Source organism: Microtus pennsylvanicus, chromosome 2 (genome assembly GCF_037038515.1).
Source record: "Microtus pennsylvanicus isolate mMicPen1 chromosome 2, mMicPen1.hap1, whole genome shotgun sequence".
Lineage (NCBI taxonomy): Eukaryota > Metazoa > Chordata > Mammalia > Rodentia > Cricetidae > Microtus > Microtus pennsylvanicus.
Genome location: NC_134580.1, coordinates 71161255 through 71184171, shown reverse-complemented (window position 1 = coordinate 71184171; position 22917 = coordinate 71161255). Strand labels below are relative to the sequence as shown.

General features: G+C 47.6%; 1 protein-coding gene across 5 annotated transcripts; it reads left to right on the top strand.

Moving 5' to 3' along the window:
• The first annotated feature begins 2012 nt into the window (after positions 1-2012).
• On the top strand, positions 2013-18515 carry Accs (1-aminocyclopropane-1-carboxylate synthase homolog (inactive)). 5 transcript variants are annotated; one of them, XM_075961493.1, is made up of 15 exons: positions 2013-2051; positions 4024-4280; positions 6398-6457; positions 7956-8026; positions 9131-9200; positions 9506-9572; positions 11582-11679; positions 12145-12222; positions 13421-13521; positions 14348-14437; positions 15246-15291; positions 15379-15520; positions 17151-17293; positions 17385-17538; positions 17639-18515. In XM_075961493.1, exons 2-15 carry the CDS (start codon positions 4059-4061, stop codon positions 17734-17736), a joined length of 1440 nt encoding a protein of 479 aa, XP_075817608.1. In that variant the 5' UTR covers positions 2013-2051; positions 4024-4058; the 3' UTR covers positions 17737-18515. The 5 variants fall into 5 exon arrangements, with proteins under 5 accessions (XP_075817608.1, XP_075817610.1, XP_075817607.1 ...); XM_075961495.1 differs by having other exon boundaries at positions 2017-2055; XM_075961492.1 differs by lacking the exon at positions 2013-2051 and adding an exon at positions 2081-2405.
• Positions 18516-22917: the final 4402 nt, after the last annotated feature.

Here is a 22917-nt window from a genome sequence, read left to right as displayed (position 1 = left end):
AGACGGAGAGATCCGCATCTCTGTAGGCTTAATATCGAGCCAGACACACTCCGCTCTCACATCTCTGTGTCAGCTGGCAGCTACTTGTAGTTATAAAGTTAAAAGTCATAGACATGGGCACGATGCTTTAAGGACAACAATATTCAAACTCACACAATTTTTTCATATCCTCAAGACATCTTTTTATACAGTTCCCTTTTCTACAAGAAGGTCCCATGTCTCAATCTCTCTTAAAAGGCAGACTTTGATAAGGCCCCCTTTCCCCATCTCACTACACCACACCTCTTCCATCAACAACAGCTCCTGTGTGTGGCAAAGATGGATCTCTCCATCCCACATTTTGCACTGTGTTCTTTCCTCTTGGAGCATTCCAGATCCTACCAACGATTCTATGCTTGGTGTCCGGGGAACTTACTCTCAACAGCTGGCACTCTGTGTGCTCCTGAGGCCTCTTCCCTATTCTGTGTCTGCATGCCTTGCTCTCCTTTCCAGAACTGTGAGACACGGTTAGTGTTCCAAGTGTTGCTTTCTCATACGTACCAAGTCAGAAAAGTTCCCAGGATGAGGAATTATAGTTAGCAATTCCGGATAAGAAATTTGAGAAGCATTATCCCTCTGTTAAAACTTAGGGGAAAATCTTTGAAAAAGAACAGAATTTTCAGGGAAAATTACAAAATTACAGTGGTTGCATATGTGACTGACAAAGCTGAAAACTGCACAAAGAATCGCCAATATAATGAGAAGGAAAAGAGTCTGCAAGCTGCATGAGTTTCGCAGATTCCTATGCTGGTCCTTGCCAAGTGAGTGTCTGTTTCCACAGGTGCCTTGCCTGAAGAAACCAGACAGGTCGTCATATCTGATCCGAGACTAGGCTGCATAGCTCCCAGCAATCCACCCTCAGTGTGGGTGCCACACTCTGGTGGCGGGCAGAGGGGTGAGCTTTTGCTCTTTTGCCCAGCTTGCCTCTGTGCCTCACTGGTGAGTTTACATGATTCTCAAGCCATCTCCCCTGCTGCTGCCTCTGCTGCTGTTGTTGCTGCCACACTTTACAACTTCTTCCAACTTCCAATGTGGACTAAAGACCAGTGGCTCTTCCAGAATTCCAGGGCTTCAGTATTAGGGTTCCTTAGGGGACCGGAACTAAGGGGTATATATATGAACCTGTGGAGGTCATTCTCATTCAAACCACCACACCTTCGGTGACAGACCGGACCTTCTGTTGTTGGACTACCTAGGCACGACCGTGTTCCTCATCTAATTTGAGAAGTTTATAGATGATAGTGTTATATTTGCATAAACACGTTGTTGGTCAGTCTAGCCTAAAGGGCTGTGCTAGGCAAGAGGTGGTTTCCTTGCATAAAGAAGAGGTGGAGTCATTCAATGGTGTTCACGCCCAGCTTAGCAAACCTCTGGGAGGCACACAATGAAAACTTCTCAGTTTCGACTTCTTGTCCCTGCTTGTAGTGGGGTTGAACTTTTCCCTTCGTCCCTCACATCTCTGAAATTCTATTTTGTATAACCTGGAATTCAAGGAAGACTCCTTTGAGAGTTTTCCACTCCCATTTGTCCCCGCCATGTGTACCATGTGAATATACATGCCTATAACTTTCTATTTTTCTTTTGTAAATCTTTTTTCCCTCCAGCTAAGAATTTTCGGGGGTTGGGGAAGCCTATCCAAATGGATGGCGGGGAGATGACATGCACACGTGACATTCAGGAGGAAGGGTATTTTAAGAGGATGCCTACCTTAACTGGGGAAGAAACTTCCCTGCTCAAATGGTCTGACCAAAGGTGTCGAATTGCCAGAGAGAGCTGGGCTCAGGCCAATGAGAGAAGAGACGGGGAGGCATGGTCTCATCTTGGCCAAGACCTCCACCCCTCTTCCCTACCCCTTCTGTCTGTTGAGACTCCTGTTTCTGGAGGACTGGTAAGCGCTGAAGCCCAGAGCTTCACTCTCCCACATCCTGTCCTGATCGCTAGGGGGCAGGCTTACCCCAGCTTCCCGGAAGTCCGGGCCCAGAGGATATTGCGCGCGAAATCCGACGCCCAAAGTAGGTGCTATCCCCCACCCCCGGCTGCCCCCGCTGTGCACCAAAGGGGCCTGCTCGGCTGCCCTGTGCTATTGATTGCTACCGCTCTTGGGTCTGGAAGTCCTGAGTGTAATCACACAGGCTTCGCGGGCCCCGAAAACCCGGACGGGCTCTCACTCGGCCTTGATTGGAGCACTGCACTGGTCAGATCGCTATGCAAATTGAGCCCCCCTCCCACCCGCACTGCTTTGTGTTCCTGCTGGGCTCTGGCTGCGCCCTCCCAAGCCCAAACCCGGGCTCTCTCGGCAGTGCCCTTCCTCCGACCTGGGCTGTTGTGGAGCAGAAGGTTTGCTCCTTCTATGTCCTGCCACCTTGGTGAGCTCCCCCCCCCCCCCGGGGTTTACAAAGCAAAATTAAACTGCGGAAAAGTTTCTGGGTTCCCATCTACATCAGCTATTTCTTCTACCAAGTAAGACTTGGCCCTTAAGACAGAGAAATCAGAGAGCATTTGTGATAAAGTGACTCATATTTTAGACATTTGGCCACCAGCCACAATTTGGTGTGAATGCTTTAGCGCCTCAGATCCTCACTGTTGCGCTTTGAGGTGAGTGTTGGACCCATTAGAGCACGAATAAGGGACGCTTAGGAAGCTCCTATGTTGTTGGCAGCTAGGAGAGCCCCCTCTGGGGCCCTTGTCTGCTTTGTGAATGGAACTGGGACCCCTACTCTCCCCTCCTACTGGTTCCCACCACCATCAGCTCCAGCTCACCTGTCACACAAGATGTGAGCTGCTTGGGAAATAGCCTGGTGTTTTGAAATTGGGGTGAGCTGGTGTGCGGAAAGATCGTTGGTGATTCCGAGGTTGCAGAATGAGAAACAAATGCAGAAATGCAGGAAGCTAAAGCAACAAGTAGATTAAAGTTATTTTTATGTAGCAAGCATGGTGTGGTCTTCATAGGTCCTCAGCAGATTTCTTTGTTGAAACGTTTAACTCGAAAGGGACAAGGGGGGTGAGCACACAAACTTGCAAGAAGAGGGAAATATCAGTGTGGAGATGGCTTTAGTTCCAGCTACTAGGGAGGCTGAGAAAGGAGGACCACTTGAGCCCAAGAGTTCAAGGCCAGCATTGGGCAGCCTGGAGGGGTTGGTGGAGAAGGCTGGGCACATTTTACATTGTCTGCCAGTTAGAGAATCTGAGTAGTTTACAAGGCACAATTTGTACCTTTTCTGCTGGAGGGGATTGCCTGGCTCTTTTGTATCAAAGCAAACAAGGAGCTACCTCAAACAGGTATTAGGATATGTTGATGCCGTTTTGTTTTTTCAATTGTAAATTATGAGGTTACCTAGGGAAGAGGTGTTTTTTAGTCTACCTGACAAAATAGGCATAGGCAAGACTTAAGCCATCCCCCATCTAAAAAACAGAATGTTAGTAAAGTTTTTTTAAACCTTTTTTTTTTTTAGTTTGTGTTTGGAAAGCTGTTTGGAAAATAAACGTGGATGACTTTAAGATTGAAATGATCACTAAAACTCCCTCCCGATACTGCCGTGTAAATAGTGTCTTTATTTTTACGCCTTCACACTTGTGAGAAATGTTTTATGTTGGGACTGGACCCCGACAGCTGGGTGACCATCCCTGGCTGTAAAGTGCCCAGTAAGTCAAATGCTTTGCTTGCCCTGTAGCCAATGAGGACCTGAGTTTTATTCCCAGAACCCACATTAAAATAGCCAGATGTGAACCCTCATAATTCCAGAGCTGGGGAGATGAGACAGGCAGGTCCTGGACCCTACTGGCTAGCCAGTCTAACCTACTTTGCAAACACGAGGCCCTAGGGAGAGCTCCTACCTCTAAAAACATGGTGGATAACTCCCGGAACAACACTGGAGGTTGTTCTTGGACGTACACATAGACAAACAGACAAACAGACAAGGACGAGCAGAAGCCCTTCAGCAGGCCTGAGCGTTTGTGTTTTGACAGATGTTCCCTCTTCCTCAGACACTGAACATCCAGGCTCAGCCTCTTCTCAGGACATGGACAATGCCTATGGTGATTCTCTGCCAGGAGAGTGCCTCAGAAAGCCAGACAGGAAGCGGCTCAAGCTCTATGGAGTGGGGGACCCTGTTGCCATGTTCTCCTCTGATAGCTCCTGCCTGTCCTCTAGAGGAAGAGTCAGCAAATGGTTCTGGGACTCAGCTGAGGAGGGCTACAGAACCTACCATATGGACGAGTATGATGAAGACAAGAACCCCAGTGTGAGTGAAGACCCCTCCCTGCTGGGAGCCAAGAGCAAACTAACTGCAGGGCAGCCAGCACCCAGCTCACTCCTGTCAGGTTGGAGCCATGATCCTCTGGCTGCAGGAGAGCTGGTAATGTCTGCTCTGTACACAGGTCATCTCTGAGATGGGCTGGTAATGTCTGCTCTGTAGAAGAGTCAACATTAAGTGAGACCAGGAGTGTGAAATTCACAGTGCTTATCATATTATACACTGGATAAACACAGCTGCTATTATTATTAATATCATCTGCCATGATTACCATAATCTATTATATACAATAGTTTGGTAAAGAGCTGCACAATAACCCTTATTAATAGTTTTGATCTGTTGAACATCCACCAGGTATCAGCGACTGTTCTAGGTACTGATGTCATAGCAGTGAGCAAAACTCCAATCTTGCCCTATGTATTTATATTTTAGTTGAGACAGACAGATCAGAACTACATATAACTGATGGGGGAGTGTCATATATCAGTCTGTTGATTTCATTGGTTAAGCAATAAAGAAACTGCTTTGGCCCTCATAGGTTAAAACATAGGTGGGAGGAGTAAACAGAACAGAATGCTGGGAAAAAGAAACTGAGTGAAGGAGTCGCCATGATTCTTCCACTCCAGGCAGATGCAGGTTAAGATCATTCCTGGTAAGCCAGCTCGTGGGCTACACAGATTAATAGAAATGGGTTAGATCCATATGTAAGAGCTAGCCAATAAGAAACTGAAACTAATGGGTCAGCAGTGTTTAAAAGAATACAGTTTCCGTGTAATTATTTCTGGGCATAAGCTAGAGCTAGCCATGTGGGCGGCCGGGTGCTGGGGACACAGCCCCGCCGCTCCTATTACTACAGACATTTGCTGATAGGCACTGCAAAGCAAATGAAGAAAGGGGAAGGTGGACAGAGGATGATGGCCCGCTGAGAAGTGTGGCTGTTTGACATAGGGTATCATAGAAGGCGACTTTTTAATCAGGTGACTTTAGAACAGAGGCGTGACAAAAGTGAGGCTGTGTTAACTATCCAGTGCTGTAACAAATCACCCCAAGTCGCAGCAGCTGACAAAGCAAACACTTCCCAGTTGCTGGACTCCTGATGGGCGTGTCCGGCTCAGGGGTTTCTGTCACTGTACCCTGAAGCTACCCTGTGCATCTGAAAGTTTGACTGCATGGTGGGGCTTGGACAGGTGAGAGGCTCCGTCTCCAAACTCACTTCTGTGGCTCCTTGGTGGGCACCTGTTTCTCTCCACATGGACTGCCTCAGGTATGACAGCTGACTCCCTTCAGGGCAGATGTCTCAAGACAGAATGAGAGGCTGTGAGTACCCAACATTGGAGCCACTCGCTTTTGTGACCTAGCCTTAGAGGTGATATCCCAGCATTTCTGCATGTTCTCCTCATCAGGAGCAGGTGGCAGATTCAGTCTCTGTGCAGGGTGCCATGGCAGAGGCTGCCCACCCCAGGAACCGTACAGCTGAGGGAATAGTACGAGGGCCCAGCCCGGAGCTGTGCTGGATCAGATCAAGGACCAGCAAGGGAACCCTTGGGCTGCAGTATAACCAGACTGGGGGTCATGGGGTCAGGAAGGCTCTGGATATTGTAGGGCCTCGTGGGACATGGTGAGCGTTCTTTCTGTAGACAGTGGTGGGTAGGAAGTGTTCAGGGGAGGAACAGGATACATGACGCAGTTTCAGTTTTCCATTTGAAGATAGATGACAGGCAGGGGAGTGGACAGGAGAGGAGGTGGGGAGCTATGGCAGTGATCGTGGTGACTTGCACTGGAATCTTGGCAGTGGGGCGTCACAAGAGGGTAGCTGAATGGGCTGTGACTGCAGAGCTATTGGGATTTGGAGACGCGTTGCCTGTGTTTGGAGGAAACAGTTTCCTTCCCAGGGGTGGTGAACATTGCCTGTTATTTGTCTAATTCTCAGCTCCTTCAAGTTAATTCTTTTGTCTCTCTTGCTTCCTTTGCTCCTCACGTAAGGCAGGAGTCAGGAGTCCGAGCCTCCTACTAGGATTAACACCTTATGGGGTGGCAAGCAGACATTGCGGCTCTTGGTTGGCATTCCTTTGCCATGCTCACCTACCTGTACACTCTATCTGCAGGGCATCATTAACTTGGGCACCAGTGAGAACAAACTCTGCTTTGACCTTCTGTCCAGGCGGGTGAGTACCAGGACTGCCATCTCCAGGGCCTTCTTAAATCCTTTGCTACAGTAACTTGCTGCATGCCTCACTGGTCCTGACTGAAGAGCTGGGAGACAGGCATTGCAGGTTTGCCTTGGGAACAACTCCCCTCTCCTCCCCTTTCGCTTCTTTACTTCTTCTCCCCTCTTCTCCCCAGTCTTACCCTTTCTGCCATCAGCACTATATCCATCTCTATTCCTTAATTTCTTTTTATCTTTACTGGGGATTGAACCCAGCGCTCACACAGTCTAGGCAAGCTGAACTATGCCTTCACCTTCTTAACTTTCTACTTTAAGGCAAGGTCTAAGTTGCTCAGGCTGATCTTGAATTTATTCTGCCAGGCAGGCCTTGGATTTGGAATCCTCCTTTCTTAAACTCCAGTGTAACTGGGATTCCAGGCCTATACCCTCAGGCCTGACTTCTATGGCTGTTTCTAATCTAGCTTGTAAAATTCCTTAAAATTTCATCAGATTATGCGTATGGGTGCTCTGCTTTCTTGTATGTCTGTGCACCAGGTACATGCCTGGTGCCTGCTGAGGCCAGAAGAGAGAGTCTGCTACTCTGGAACTGTAGTTACAGAGTTGTGAGGCACCATGTAGGTGCTGGGTGTTGAACCCAGGTTCCAAGAAGCTGAGGCAGGAGAAGCGCTGTGAGCCTGAGGCCATCTTGGGTTCATAGTAAGTACCAAGAAAGCCAGGGTGACACAGCAAGAGCGTGCCTCAGTTCTACAAAAGTGAAAATAGCTAGAATTGGGTTTGGTAGGTAATATTTAATTTACCTAATATACCTGGTAATAAATATACAAGTATTGATATTTATTAATACTTGTTTTTATGAAGTCTTTATAGTTCAGACCAGTGACCTAGTAAGTGCTAAGTGGCCTCAGATATCAGTGGCTTCTTTGTTGTAAGGGGCGACAGGAGGGCGGGACACGGCGGGACCCAGGGTTAAAGAAATAGGTAATTCCAGTTTTTCTGGTCCCCTGCCCAAGGACATCATGCTATCGGCTCTCTTTGACCGTATAGCCATGGTGCTCTAGTATCACTAGCCCAGTACCTGTCTATACAAGGAATGGTCTAAAATTTGCTGCCACACACAAAGGGTGAGATTGAGTGGAACCCTCAGGAGACGGTGTCCTAGTCCCCGCTCTAAAGCTGGAGCCAAGGCCAAGTTGACATCACCCTGCTCTGGAGCGTGCACTGACCTCTGGGGACACTGAGCAGTGTGCCCTCCCACCATTGCTTCTGTACCCACCCTCTGATTGTGCTGTACAGAGAGCTAGAGTCAGAAGCTCTGGATGTGGTTTGCTGGCTTTGCCTCCACTTTGCCAGCCCTGGGTTGCTTCTCTGTGAAATGGCCCGGGAGTGCTGTCCTGCACGCCTGTCGCCTTCCTCGAGGAGCAGAGGAAACCAGCTGCTGTGCAGATGCAGGTGACAATTCAGCCCTCTGCCTTGCTCTGTTCCCTTTGTGTCTCCAGCTGACACAGAATGACATGCTTCATGTGAAGCCCTCGCTGCTGCAGTACCCAGACTGGAGGGGACATCTGTTGTAAGTGTCTCCACAGGCTGGTGGGTCTCAACGGGGATGATGTTGACCCCAGGGAGGCACAGTAGTGCTTGGACACATCTGTAGTTGAAGGTCTACTGCCTAGGGATGTGCTGTTAAACTACAAAGCACAGGGAAGCCTCTCAACAAAGAACTGTTCAGTCCAAATATCGGTAGAGGCAGAGTGAGGGAGCTGGTTGTAGGCTAAGAACGTAGTGTGGAGACCCGGTGACCAGGGGCTGTCCTGCCAGCCCCAAATCTGTCCCCGTATTCCCAGAAAGTCTGAGGAGAGTAGCTTTAGAGATGACAGATGGGTGTCTAGGGAGCTGGCTGGGACTCAATTGTAAGATAGGCCGCGGTATACTGATCATCTCCTGGAGGTCAGACAAGCCCAGCAGGACTTGATCCGAGATGTATTCTGAAGTTCATATTCTTAGAAAAGGGTCATCAGGATGGTGGACCCTGGGGCAGGGGCTGTGCCACTTACCAGCAAGTGATTTAATTCACTCAAACCTCAGTTTCTTTGTAAAATGGGAATGATAGTAACCATAGTCACCATGGAACATTCTCCAAATGACATATGTGTGATATTGTCGCTCAGTAAGAACCACAGTAACAGCCGGGTGGCGGTGGCACACACCTTTCATTCCAGTACTTGAGAGGCAGAGGCAGAGGCAGGCGGATCTCTGAGTTTAAGGCCAGCCTGGTCTATAAGAGCTAGTTCCAGGACAGGCTCCAAAGCTACAGAGAAACCCTGTCTCAAAAAAAACCAACCAACCAACCAAACAAACAAACAAAAAAGCATGGTAACATCAGTTCCTATTATGTTAATGTTTATTATTATTGTTTTCATCAGCTATATCTATGTAGTGTTCGTTTTCATCCACTGCATGGGAAGGTGGATATCCTAGAACCACACAGAATGAATGCTTTGCGGCTGGATGGGGGAGGGTGTGCTGGCGTGGAGACAAATGCCTACCACATCCACCTCTGGGAAGGGAGGACAGAGCAGTGGCAGCTAGCCACCTGCGGTTCCCAGACAGGCTCTGGAGTGGACAGGGCTGAGAGCCTCTGACAAGTGTCGCTCTTGTTGATCTGTCCTTCTAGCCTGCGGGAAGAAGTGGCCAAGTTCTTGTCTTTCTACTGTAAGAGCCCGGCGCCCCTCAAACCAGAGAACGTGAGTCACCCCTTCCTTATGGGTGCGGGGTGGGATTGTGCTTTCACTTAGTCTTGCCTCCCAACCCCATTGTGCTGTGTCCCTTTTGACCCCCTCACCTTTGAGAGAGACCCCCAGAGTGGCCAGTTCTGTCTCTTGTTCACTTGATCAAGAGCAGGGTCCCCAGAAATAAGCTTGGCTGGGAACCCAGAAAGACCTTCATCAGAATGGATCCTCAGGGCCCTGGGGAGAGGCCTGGGTCTTCCCCTGGTCCTTGCTCTTTTCTGTCCTCAGACAGAGTCACCCTTGTCTCTTGTCACCCCTAGGTGGTTGTTCTGAATGGCTGCGCCTCGCTCTTTTCCGCTCTGGCCACAGTGCTCTGTGAGGCAGGAGGTAAGTGAGCTCTGTGCCCCCCTTCCTCAGCTTTGTCCTAAGGCTGGGCTGTGACCCCAGTTGCCTGGCATCAGAGCCTTCAGCAATAGGAGAATATAACTTTACAGGGCCTTAAGTGCGTGGCTTAACCAGACATCTGGGGCAGCAGTTCTGATGAGATCCATATGGGGTCAGGGTCCTGCTTTCTCTCTCTCTGAGTCCCTCCGCTTTCCCTCCATGTCAGGTCATGGTGACATCTTCTCTGGCACTGTCTTATAGCAAGGAAAAACGACAGTAGCAACAAGCCGGTCTCTCTCCTGTTGGGCAGAGCATCGAGGGTGCTCCTTCTCAAAAGGATCCCAGTGCGACTCTTACCAAATAGAAATTACATGTAAACCTAAAGGAGTCCCTGGCAAATGGCCTAAGGGAGCCAGTGTCGGCTTAGTTCAGACTGGTGCATGCCATGGCTGGGGAAGGACTGACTTGGATATACTGTGGGTCATATTTCAAACAAACAAAACCAAACAAACGAATACATCAAACTAAACAAAAGCCATTTTTTTTCTCTTTGCAAGGAAGGAAATTGGATGGCTATTGAATAGACAGCCAGCTGCTCTAAGAGGCACTGTGTAAGAGCTGGTTGTAGCTAAGTGTCAGTTGTTGTAAGGTTAGAGTCCTGCTCATAAGAGCCTAACTAATAAGTTAACACTGGTCACATGTGGTCACCAGATACTGCATTCCAGGCTAGATGGTGTGGCTTTATTCCTCTATGACATGGATTCTTTGACTAAACCCATTTTACCTGTGAGAAGACTGAGGCCAGACGTTAAGTGAAAGTCAGAGTCACACAAACAGAAGCAGTCACCAGGACTTGTACCCTAAAGGGAGGTTTGCTGTGAGAACATGATAGACAAGTTCTTATTCAGTCTAGAACAGTCAGATGCAGGGACCCTATAGGCGCCAGTACCCTGATCTGTAAAGGTTGGCTTACTTCAGAGCATAGTGGTGAGCCTGTTTAGCACAGGCTCAGAGGTCAGAAAGTGTTAGCAGAGGTCCCAACTCACGGTGGATGGACAGGGACTTTCAGCTCACAATGGTGTAAAAAAACTATACAAATTCAATAGGAACTCGATTTCAGTTTCTCTCTCTCTGTCTCTTTTTGTTTACATAAATCTTTCTTATTTATATTAATTTTATTTTATTATTTTGTGTGCATGGGTATTATTTCTGCCTGGATGTATCTTTGTGGGTGCCTGGTACCCGTGGAGCCAGATCCCCTGGAACTGGAGTTGCAGCCATCATGTGGGTGCTGGGAATCAAACCCAGCTTCTTTGGAAGAACAACCAGTACCTTCAACCTCTGAGCTATCTCTTCACTCATCCCCAACCCCTCTGTTTTAAAGACAGGGTCTCATACAGCCCAGGGTAGTCTTGACAGAACTCACTGTCTAACTGAGGATGACCTTGAACCTCTCATCTTCATGCCCCCTTCTTCCTGAGTGCTGGACTATGGATGTGGTGCCTGGCTTATGAGGTGCTGAGGATGAAACCCAGGGCTTCATGTATACAAGCCCTCCACCCACTGAGCTACATTCATAGACTTAGGAGTTTGGATTGTGACAGGTTCTCTGGCTAGTGCTGTGTGATGCGATGTTTTCTTGCAATACTGGGCAGTGGTAGTGAGGTCCCCTATTCCACCTGCAGGCGACCATGAGATCTTACTCAATGCCAATTCTCTGCCTTGTTTCAGGTCCTAAGCTAGGATGTTCAGGAGGATAGGTAGATCAAATGCATTTTTTGTGATAACTCATAATGGATTTATTTGCATGGGATCCCATTTTAAGTGAGCATCTATATTAGAAAGTCTGACCTTAGGGGATACAAGCTTTAAGGTTTAGGGAGTTGAGAGGAGTCAGAATATGTTCCAGATATTTCCCAAGGATGATGGAGGCTTGGGAGGGCTATGGATTTCATGATGGGTGTCTGGGGTATCTAAGTCAGAGGCCAATGAACTGCCACTCCTTCTCCTAGAGGCTCTCTTGATCCCCACCCCTTACTATGGAGCCATTACCCAGCATGTCTATCTCTATGGCAACGTCCGACTGGCTTATGTCTACCTGGAGAGTGAGGTAAGATTGCCTGTATTCTAGTTCTTGCATCTGGATCTTCCTGTAGGCCAGGGTTTGCTGGGTCTGAATTTGTGGGGGACCTGAAGGAATCCTGTGCTTTGGGGCTGCTGTGAAATGGAAGTGGAGCCTCTGCCTGGGTTCTCTGGAAGCTCCAGGCTCTAAGATTGCTGGATCCACAGAGAAGCCTAAAACTAGCCCTAGAAATGAGCGGGTGGGAAGGGGGAAGCTTATGCCTTGGAAGTCCTGAGAGCCAATCAGAGCATCCTTGCTGCCTCTGCCAGAAATCTGAGTGATGAGAGTTGTCCCTGTTGTAAAGGGTGGGGCAGAAGGCCAGAAAGAGAAATTTTCAGAGACCTGACCCAGAAGACTGGAGATGATAGGGGAGGAGAGAACCAAGAGTTCAAGTTTGGGGGGGGGGAGTGGGGCACTGAATTTGGCTGCTGTCTTTGGTGGGTCTTTTCCCAGGTATCTGGATTGAACACACGTCCCTTCCAGCTCACAGTGGAGAAGCTGGAGAAGGCCCTGCAAGGAGTTAATTCTGAGGTCTGGGGAATCAGTCAAATCCAGGGCTGTGAGTGGGTGGCCCCAACAGGGACTGGACCCTTCATCTCTCGGGAGTTGGGTTTGTAACTCTGATAGGGACATATGAGGAGGAGTTGGAGAACCATCCTTGGGCAGGGGTCAGGCAGAATCCTGTGTCTTTGGAGGGTCTTCCCATTAGAAAATGACCCTGAAAGCACAGTGTACAGAGGACCAGGGGGCTTCATTAACAATTTAACGATTTTCCCTCACAAGAAAGGGTAATAGGAGGTGGTGGGTTTGGATCAAATTGCCTATCTGCATGGAAATGCCAAGAGTGAAGCCCTCTGTTGTTTTCAATGAATGCGTGTGTCTTAGTCACTGTTCTGTTGCTGTGATGAGACGCCACGACCAAGGGAACTCGTAAAAGAAAGCATTTCATTGGGGGCTTGCTTACAGTTTCAGAGAGTTAGTCCATGATCATCATGGCAGGGCACTGTAGCAGTAGCTTTACATCTTGATCTATAGGCAGCAGGCAGAGAGAGACTGGGCTTTTGAAGTCTCAAAGCCCACCCAAGTGATACACCTCCTCCAGCAAGCCCACACCTCCCTCATTCTTTCCAGACAGTTCCACTAAAGACCAAGCATTCAAACGTAGGAGCCAATGGGGCATTCTAAGTCAAACCACCACAGTTTGCTAATTAAAAGGACACTCTCCCATCCCAGTTCCTTTGTTTCTGCTTCTCATGGAAGTCTGTAGTTTAGTGAGTTTCTCTGGCAATTTGAGGGGTGATCCTGCTCCTTTTGATGACTCCCTAGTAAAGGCAGAGACTCAGGTTCTTGTGCTTCCCAGCCATTTTCAGCATCTGTGCACTTCATTGAGGTCACTGAGGTCACTGGGGTGGTTACCTTTGTCATTCAAGCTCCCAAGTGCTCACAACAGGAACTGTGGAAGTCCCCAACTCCCGCATAGAATTCTTCCCACTTAAACAGCCTCTCTGCCAGCAGCTGGGCACACTTCCCCATTTCCTGCCTGTGTTCTTTCCACAGCTGGCACGACACAGCAGACAGAACTCTAGTCCCATTCATTTGCTTCTTGTTGGGTCATGAGTGTGCCCCTGCCATGCTTCCCTGGGATTCAGGCAGCTTTCAGCCTCATCTAGTGGGACTGTAAGGTTCTAGGGTTGGGGGGACACAGTAACACCCCCATGGATGGTTTTAGGGTGTCAAGGTCAAAGGCCTCATCCTCATCAACCCCCAGAACCCTCTGGGTGACATCTACTCCCCTGAAGAGCTACAGGAGTTCCTGGGATTTGCCATGAGGTGAGCTATACCTACCCCATGAAGTGAGCAGACATGGCTTGGATGTGAGCCTTGGGGCAGGTCCTTGTGCCTTCTTAGCTCACTGGCCTACTACCAGCTTTGGTGTCTTTCTGTCTTCTCAAAACACCAGCTGCAACACTCTAGGGCCAGGCCCCATGCTGAACATTTATAATTTTTTGTATGTTAGCCTGTGTTCATGTGTATAGTTGAATGTGGAGGACGGAGGTCATTCCTTAGACGCCTTCTAATCGATTCTGAGAAAGTGTTTCACTGGTCTGGTATACTAGGCTGTCTGAAATCCTCTTGTCCTTACTTCTCCAGCACTGGTATTGCAAGTGCATGTCACCAGGCCCATGTGTTTAGCAGGTTATGGGTATCAAACTTGGGTCTTGTTTGCAAGGTGGCTCTTTACTGAGCGGGCCGTGTTCCCAGCTGAGCATCATTTGTGCTGTCTCTATGGTCGTCATCAGAGCAGCCCCATAGAAATGGGTTCTGTCATCATCCCTGCTTGACAGAGCCTCAGAGTGGTCTAACCATGAGTGGGAACCACATGAATCTGAGTCCATTTGTCTCCAGCCTGCCATGGAGGACCCCAAGGGTGCCTCCCCTCCCCTCTTGCAGTGCTTCAAAAGTGCTAGAGTCCTTTGTTTTATGGATGTAGCTTCTATTTGTGAAATTATACACCAAATCAGGGTGTTCCTGGGATCAAATTGGGGTGTTTCTGGGATAAGCTGGTTTGAAACCCTGGGGTAGTCTGGTCCTCTCACATTCTCAATGCTGAGTGACATATTTTGGCTCCCTCTTTCCCACCATCTACCCACTGAAGGCACCAGCTTCACGTGATCATGGATGAGGTTTACATGTTGTCTGTGTTTGAAGAGTCTCTTGGGTATCGGAGTGTCCTGAGCCTGGAAAGGTGAGGAGCTTACTGCAGCTGATTCTCCAGCACCTGGACTGGCTCACAGTTTCCCAACCTCTTTCTGGGTCAGCCTACAGGACATGGCCTGCCCCAGGGCAGTACCATAAATGTCTATTTGATCTTGCTGGTCCTCAGACCAGGAAGATTAGGTAGATCAGGGGTCTTCAGATTATCCTATGACATTCCCAAGAGCTTCAAGGAGGGCCTTGGCAATATTTGAAGAAGTACTGGGTCTATGAGAACTGGACTCCTGCTGTTTCCTTCCTCTTCAGAGCGGTTCTAGTTCCTTCTGTCTCTCCATCATTCCTTCTGTCTGTCCATCCATCTCCCCATACATTCATCTATCCCCTGACACACACTTCATCCTTCCATGCACCTACTCATCCATTTGTCTATCAGATTTCTACCTAGGAAAAGGTCTCAGCAGCTAAAGACACAGCTAGCAATTTCCATGACAGCGGCAAGAAGCGCTAAGGTGGAGGTGGCTGAGAAGCTGAGAGGCCTGGTTTCCTGGGGTTGATCAGACAAGCCTTTTGAGGAAGTGGTGCTGGACCTGCTTTCCAGCTCATAGGTCAGGCTCATGGCTTCTCACTCAGCTCCCACAGACATGTGGAGCAGTGAGCTTGGCTGTGTTCTAATAGTTACAGGAATAGGCAGCAGGCTGGCCACCATGCTAACGGAAGCATGGGTGTTGGTGATTCAAAGACAAGACACCCAGTTTCATCTCTCCATGTATCTATTCATTGGCATGTCTGTGATCTCCTGGCTCTGGGTTGCTTATGTCTCCTTGTTCTGCTCTCTGTAGGCTGCCTGACCCCCAGAGGACACACGTGATGTGGGCCACCAGCAAGGTGAGTCTCTGGCTAGCCTGGGTGAGAGGGGGTGGAATCAGTTTCTCCTGTGGAAGCTGGCCATGGCTATCATGCATCTTCTTGTAGGACTTCGGGATGTCTGGACTCCGCTTTGGCATCCTGTACACAGAAAATCAGCATGTGGCTACTGCTGTGGCCTCCCTCTGTCGCTATCATGGCCTTAGTGGCCTGGTCCAACACCAGATGGCACAGCTGCTCCGGGACCATGGTGATTTGTCTGCATCTTACAGGAGGAGTGGGGTTGTAATGTGTGTGGGACTTGGGGCTCATGGGTGCCTCCCCTGTGGAGGAGCTGAGGTGATGTCTTGCAGTGTCGTCTCTGGGTTCAGACCGTCCTCAGTCACTTGTTTGCTGTCTGGGTAGCTCATCTCCTCACCCTCATCTGGAGAATAGGGCTGATAATGATGCTAGTCTTGTTAGCCGAGTGTGGCCTGGAATTTGTTTAGAACAATACGTGACATAAAACAGGCTCTTGACGAATGTGAACTCACTGATTAGGCACAGTGCTATGTATCTGTTCTTCTGGCTACTTGGGGGGCTGAAGGAGGAGGACTCCTTCCAGTTCAGGAGTTCCAGGCTAGCCTGGGCAACATAGCAAGATTCCACCTTCAAAAACAAACTTTAGTTACCGCTGAACACAGATCAGAAGTTCCTGAGGAAATGTCAGTATGATGGCGAGCCCTCTGCCTCCGAGATTTGGATCGTTCCCGCCTTCAGCAATGAGTTCAGAGAGCAACGCTGTCCTGTAATTGTTGCTCTTCACTGAGTCTTTCAGATGTTCTTTTGGTCCATCTCATTTCCCTCCCTGGGGCCTTAGGGAGAATTCCTACAGTTCCCTTTGTCTTGTGGAAAAGGAGGATCGGGTACTAATTACCAATCTAATAGCCTAAAAAGTTTTAGAAACAGCGGTGATACCTACTGAATGTTGATAAAGGCAGTGGAACAGGCAGGACATTTGCTCTTACATTGATGGTGGGGACAGGAGGTGGCTCAGCCACAGTGAAAAGCAATTCAGCAATTTCCTCTAAACATACCTATCAAATAACCCAGTGGTGACAGGCCCAAGTGAGGAACCGTGATGGTCACACAAAAACCTGCATACATGCTGTTAGCTGTTTTTTTTTTCATAATCACCCACATCTGCAAACTGCTCCACAGGGGAGTTTATACACAGATGTGTCCCGTCCACACCGTGGAATACTTACGCCAATAAAGTCCATGGCAATGTGGATTTCCCCAAAGACACTGTGCTATTGAGAGAAGCTTAGGGTCGAGACTTTACATACCCTATGAGGCTGGTTTTGGTGACATTTAGTAATGAACAAGACTGTCATGTGTGTGACATATCAATCATTGGGATAGTCTTTGGGGTTATTTAAATCCTGATTTTGGTAGTACCTTCAAAAGTGTATGAATGTGTTATAATCCACAGAGTGTGTACCCCTCAAAAGAGGTTAATAAATCTATGACGACCAGAGAGGTGAAGTTGCTGAAGGCTTCCTTTCCCCAAGATGCCCCACTGGGATAGGGATTTGATCTGTGTGGATCTAAGTATCACTTTGTACCTGCAGATACCTTTGGCTTGGTTCACATCCTGGGGGACTTTGTACCCTGGGCTCCTGAATGTGGTCTGGGAGCTGGCACTCAGGGCTGTATACCTGGATCAAAGGCACTTTGTACTGATCACTGAACTCCCAGCCCCTCTGAACCCATGACTCAGGAAGCCAGAAAGAAGAAGGACTCCTGTGGTGTTGGCTGCCATGCCCTTTTGTCTTTCAGTGTTTAGATTAATGCAACGATCCATGGGAGTTTTAGATTCCTGCTTCCCTTCCCTTTAGACTGGATCAGCCAGGTGTACTTGCCAGAAAACCACGCCCGACTCAAGGCTGCCCATACCTATGTCTCAGAGGAGCTCAGAGCCCTGGGGATACCGTTTGTGAGTCGTGGGGCAGGCTTCTTCATCTGGATTGACTTAAGAAAGGTAAATAGGGTGGAGCTGTGGGTGGAGGGGATGTCTGGCAGGGGAAGGCCCATAGGGTCTCCTGCGTCCTGAGCTACTTCTGTCCTCCCAGTACCTGCGCAGAGGCACCTTTGAGGAGGAGGGGCTGCTCTGGCGCCAGTTTTTGGACAACAAGGTGCTGCTGTCCTGCGGGAAGACCTTTGAGTGCAAAGAACCCGGCTGGTTCCGGGTGGTCTTCTCAGACAAGGAGAACCGGCTCCGCCTGGGTGAGCAGTCTCTTCCCCCAGCCTCCCAACAGCATCCTTCCGGCCACCCCTGCTTCTGACCCGATCAACCCCGTACTGACCACTCCTCGCTTCTTCTCAGGGATGCAAAGGGTGCGGCAGGTGCTTGCAAGGCAACCTCAAGTGGTAGACGAAGCCTCTCCCTGTCACACTCAGGAGCCAAGTACCCAGCCCATGTGAGCAGGCCATTGTCTCACGAGCACCCACTGTCCCTATGACCTGGACAAGAAAGGCCACGGGAGATTAAATGTGGATTGCCGTTTGTCAACAGGACTTGTCACTTGGCTTTGGCCTTGAAGAGCCGTTTCCTGCCCTCCCTGCTGGCAGTGTGAAGCTGTTTAAATTGATGCTATTCTGGGCTGTTGCTGTCCTCTGTTCAGTGGGACTGGGACCAGCCAGATGCCTGTGCTGTCAATAGTGTACAGGATAGGGAGTCCTGACTGTTCCTAACCACAGCTCCTCTCTAGAAGAGTAAACAAGCAGCTGTTCATTCTTCGTGATGGTGCCTTCATGCCTTTCTTGTTGCCAGGGAAACAAGCCAGAGGAACTGTACACACACACACACACACACACACACACACACACACACAAAGTGATAGCATTCCAAGGTGTATGGGGTGAATTTCATTTGTTCGGGGTTGAGTGCCCAGAACAGGCCTCAGCTTGGGATGCAGAGAGCAGAATTCTGTGGTGGGAAAGCAGTGGCTCCTCAGTATAGCTAAAATGCCCCATCAAGTTCTGAAACACACCTCCACTTACCTAGGAAGAAGGTACCTTCACTGGCTCCCACAGCAGTAGCCTGGCAATGGCTGGAGAGGAGGCCCAGTGGTTAAGAGCACTTGCTGTTCTTCAGAGGACAGGAGTTCAGTTCCCAGAGCTCACAGCGGGCAGCTTATGGCACATGTGTGCCTGTGCATGCACACACACGCACATACACACAAATAAACCATAAAAAGGAATCTCAAGTGTACCATTCATTTGTCCATTGCTTTCTGCCATTTTCTTGGTTGGTCTGTACATTCCCTTTTTTTTTTTTTTTTGGTTTTTCGAGACAGGGTTTCTCTGTGGTTTTGGAGCCTGTCCTGGAACTAGCTCTGTAGACCAGGCTGGTCTCGAACTCACAGAGATCCGCCTGCCTCTGCCTCCCAAGTGCTGGGATTAAAGGCGTGCGCCACCACCGCCCGGCCATTCCCATTTTTCTATTTTGTGGTTTTCCCTATCATTGGCTTTTTTTTCCCCTTTTCTTAGATTTTTCTGGGTTTCCTCCTGTCTTATGGTTTTTATTGTTGTGAAGAAACCATGAGCTTGGCAACTTTTATAAAGTAAAACATTTAAGTAGGGAGGCTCGCTTACAGTTTCATAGGTTCAGTCCATTATCATGGTGTGCTGTGGGACAATGGCCTTTTATCCTGTCACTTGTATTATTTTAATAAAGCACTGATTGGTCAGTAGGCAGGCAAGAAGTATAGGCGGGGTGACCAGGCAGGAAGTAATAGAGGTAAGGCAATGAGAACAGGAGAATTCTGGGAAGAGGAAAGAGTAGTCTGCAGTCATCACCCAGCCACAGAGGAAGCAATATGAAAACACCTCACTGCTAAAGGTACCAAGCCACGTGGCTAACACAGACAAGAATGATGGGCTAATTTAAGATGTAAGAATTAGTTAATAAGAAGCATGAGCTAATAGGCCAGCCAGTGTTATAATTACTGTAAGCCTCTGTGTGTTTCTTTGGGACTGAATGGCTGTGGAATCGGGCAGGACAGAAACCTCTGTCAACAATGGTGGGGAGCATTGTGCAGGCAGACATGGTGCTGGAGCTAAGAGTGCTACATCTTTTTTTTTTTTTTTTTTTTTTGGTTTTTCGAGACAGGGTTTCTCTGTGGTTTTGGAGCCTATCCTGGAACTAGCTCTTGTAGACCAGGCTGGTCTCGAACTCACAGAGATCCGCCTGCCTCTGCCTCCCAAGTGCTGGGATTAAAGGCGTGCGCCACCACCGCCCGGCCATTCCCATTTTTCTATTTTGTGGTTTTCCCTATCATTGGCTTTTTTTTCCCCTTTTCTTAGATTTTTCTGGGTTTCCTCCTGTCTTATGGTTTTTATTGTTGTGAAGAAACCATGAGCTTGGCAACTTTTATAAAGTAAAACATTTAAGTAGGGAGGCTCGCTTACAGTTTCATAGGTTCAGTCCATTATCATGGTGTGCTGTGGGACAATGGCCTTTTATCCTGTCACTTGTATTATTTTAATAAAGCACTGATTGGTCAGTAGGCAGGCAAGAAGTATAGGCGGGGTGACCAGGCAGGAAGTAATAGAGGTAAGGCAATGAGAACAGGAGAATTCTGGGAAGAGGAAAGAGTAGTCTGCAGTCATCACCCAGCCACAGAGGAAGCAATATGAAAACACCTCACTGCTAAAGGTACCAAGCCACGTGGCTAACACAGACAAGAATGATGGGCTAATTTAAGATGTAAGAATTAGTTAATAAGAAGCATGAGCTAATAGGCCAGCCGGTGTTATAATTACTGTAAGCCTCTGTGTGTTTCTTTGGGACTGAATGGCTGTGGAATCGGGCAGGACAGAAACCTCTGTCAACAATGGTGGGGAGCATTGTGCAGGCAGACATGGTGCTGGAGCTAAGAGTGCTACATCTTTTTTTTTTTTTTTTTTTTTTTTTGGTTTTTCGAGACAGGGTTTCTCTGTGGTTTTGGAGCCTATCCTGGAACTAGCTCTTGTAGACCAGGCTGGTCTCGAACTCACAGAGATCCGCCTGCCTCTGCCTCCCAAGTGCTGGGATTAAAGGCGTGCGCCACCACCGCCCGGCAGAGTGCTACATCTTGCAGGCAACAGGAAGCAAAAGAGACCTTAACACCTGCCTCCACAGTGACACCCTTCCTCCAAGAAGGCCATAACTCCTCATAGTGCCACTCCCTTTGGGGGCCATTTTCTTTCAAACCATCACATTCCCTTTCCTGGCCTCCAAAGGCTTATTGCTATATCATAATGCAAAAAAAAAAAATACATCCAGTCCAACTTCAAAAGTTGCTATAGTCAATAGTAGTCTCAAACTTGTTTCAAAGTCTCTTCTGAGATGCATGACAATCTCTTAACTTTGATCCCCTTGTAAAAATCAAAATCCAAAAGCATACCATAGTGAGGAAATACTGGACCAAAATGAGAATGAAAACCAACTGGGAAACTCCAAATTCTGCATCTTCATGTCTGCTGTCAAATGCTCTTCAGATCTCCAACTCTGATCAGCTTTGTTGACTGCCACACACACTTCTCTCTCTTGGATTGGTTCCACTCCCTGTTAGCCGGTGCCTTTGGCAGACATTCTGTGATTCTGGTATTGCTAACATCTTAGGTTCTCCAAGGCAATCCAGGCTTCAACTTCACAGCTTCGTGCAATGGCCTCTCTGCTAGGCCTCCGTTCAGGGACACCCCAACACATGCCTGGACTGACCAGCTTTATTCTATAACTCCTATCCTTAACTGTAAAGCTAAAACAATGTGGCCAACGCTGCTGAGTTCTGCTTGCTGGGGCTGGAACATGGCCCCCTCATTCAATTACATCTTCACCAGCTTTCTGTCCATTACTACCTAAGCGTGGCTGTCCTGAAACTTGCTCTGTAAATCATGCTGCCCTCAAACTCAGAGAACCACCAGCCTCTATCTTCCCAGGACTGGGATTAGAGGTGTGCCCCACCACACTCTGGCTCTAAGCTTTTTTAGTTCTTTTTCATAAATTGGAAACTTTAGCTGGATGAAATCTTGCCATGTGGTCACCACTCCCTGTACTCTACTTGTTGATGTGTTTATCTCTTTGAGCATAGCATTTAGCTCCATTCCATTTCCCAGTGCTCTCAAAATTCTCAAAATTTTCATTTTGTCATTTACCCTGATGAATTTGTTCCTTTTCATTATAAATCATCATTACAATTATCATTGAAAAACAGAGTCTATACTAGGTTGTTTTGAGATTTCTTCTGCCAATGGAATTAATCCAAAACCCTTTGCTTTAGCCGCAGGCAGACTTTTTGGACAAGGGCAACGGGCAGCCACTCTTTTCACTAAAATATCACAAAAGCAATCTCTAGGCAACATACTAAAATTCTTCTCCTCTGAAACCTCTTGAGTGAGCACCCCACAGTTCATTAAATCATACTCCATACCACTGCCTTCCATGCTTTTACTAGTATGGCCCAGTAAGCAGCACGTACAGCATCCCACTGCCTTTCTAACCCAAACTCCCAAAGGCCATTTTACTCCAAACAATATCATAGTCAGACTTATCACAGCAATATCCCAGTCCTTGGTACCAACTTCTATCTTAGTGAGGATTTTTATTGCTGAAAAGAGAAATCATGGTCATGGCAACTCTTATAAAGTAACACATTTAATTGGGATGTCTCGCTTACCATTTCAGAGGTTCAGTCCATTATCATCATGGGGGTGAGGAGCATGGCATGCAGATACTTTAGAAAGAATGTTTGAAGAAGTAAAAAAAAAAGTTTTACCTAAATGGGGATTACAAATTGCTCCTGAAAAAATATAAAGAGGAGATTCTGTCAATTCCCTAGGCTACAAAATAGGTTTATAGAAAATTAGAACACAAAAGGCACAAATTAGGAGAGACCAATTATGAACTCTTATGACTTTCAAAGATTGTTAGGAGATATTTTCAGTCTAGGACTGGCTGTTGGGATAGCACCTGACCTAATAATTTATTTAAACAAAACCTTAGATGGTAACAAAGACTTGAATAGTTCCAGAGAATTAACAGAGGAAGTGGAGAAAGAATTGATGGTTGTTAAAGAGAAATCAGAGGAGGCACATGTAGATAGACTGAATCCAAATCTTAATTGTATTCTAGTCATATTGCCTTCCAGAAATTCCCCTACATGAATTTTAATGCAGAGGGAAGATCTTACCTTAGAATGGATCTTTTTTTTTGTACCACATAAACCAAGTAAAAAACTAAAAACTTATGTGGAAAAAGTCTCTGAATTAATTATAAAAGGAATGTTGAGATGTCATCAACTAGCAGATATAGACCCAGCAGGGATTATATATTTCCTTTTACTGCTGATGAAATAAAAAAAAATTATGGGAAGATAATGAACCTTGGCAAAGATCTTGTGCTAATTTTTTAGGGAGAAATTAATAAGAATTATCCCAAAAGTGATAGAATTAACCTTATAAAGAGAACTACTTGCATTCTTCCCCGAATTGTATGTGATGCACCAATAACTGGAGCCCGTACATTTTATACTGATGCAAAAAAATCAGGAAAGGCAGGTTACAAATTAGAAGATATAAGTAAGGTGGAACAAAACCCTTATAATTCTGTCCAAAAGGCAG

Coding starts and splice junctions, on each gene's coding strand:
- Accs (XM_075961492.1), top strand. Junction 9,201..9,505: donor CGCCCCTCAAACCAGAGAAC/GTGAGTCACCCC, acceptor TGTCACCCCTAG/GTGGTTGTTCTGAATGGCTG. Junction 12,223..13,420: donor TGCAAGGAGTTAATTCTGAG/GTCTGGGGAATC, acceptor GGATGGTTTTAG/GGTGTCAAGGTCAAAGGCCT.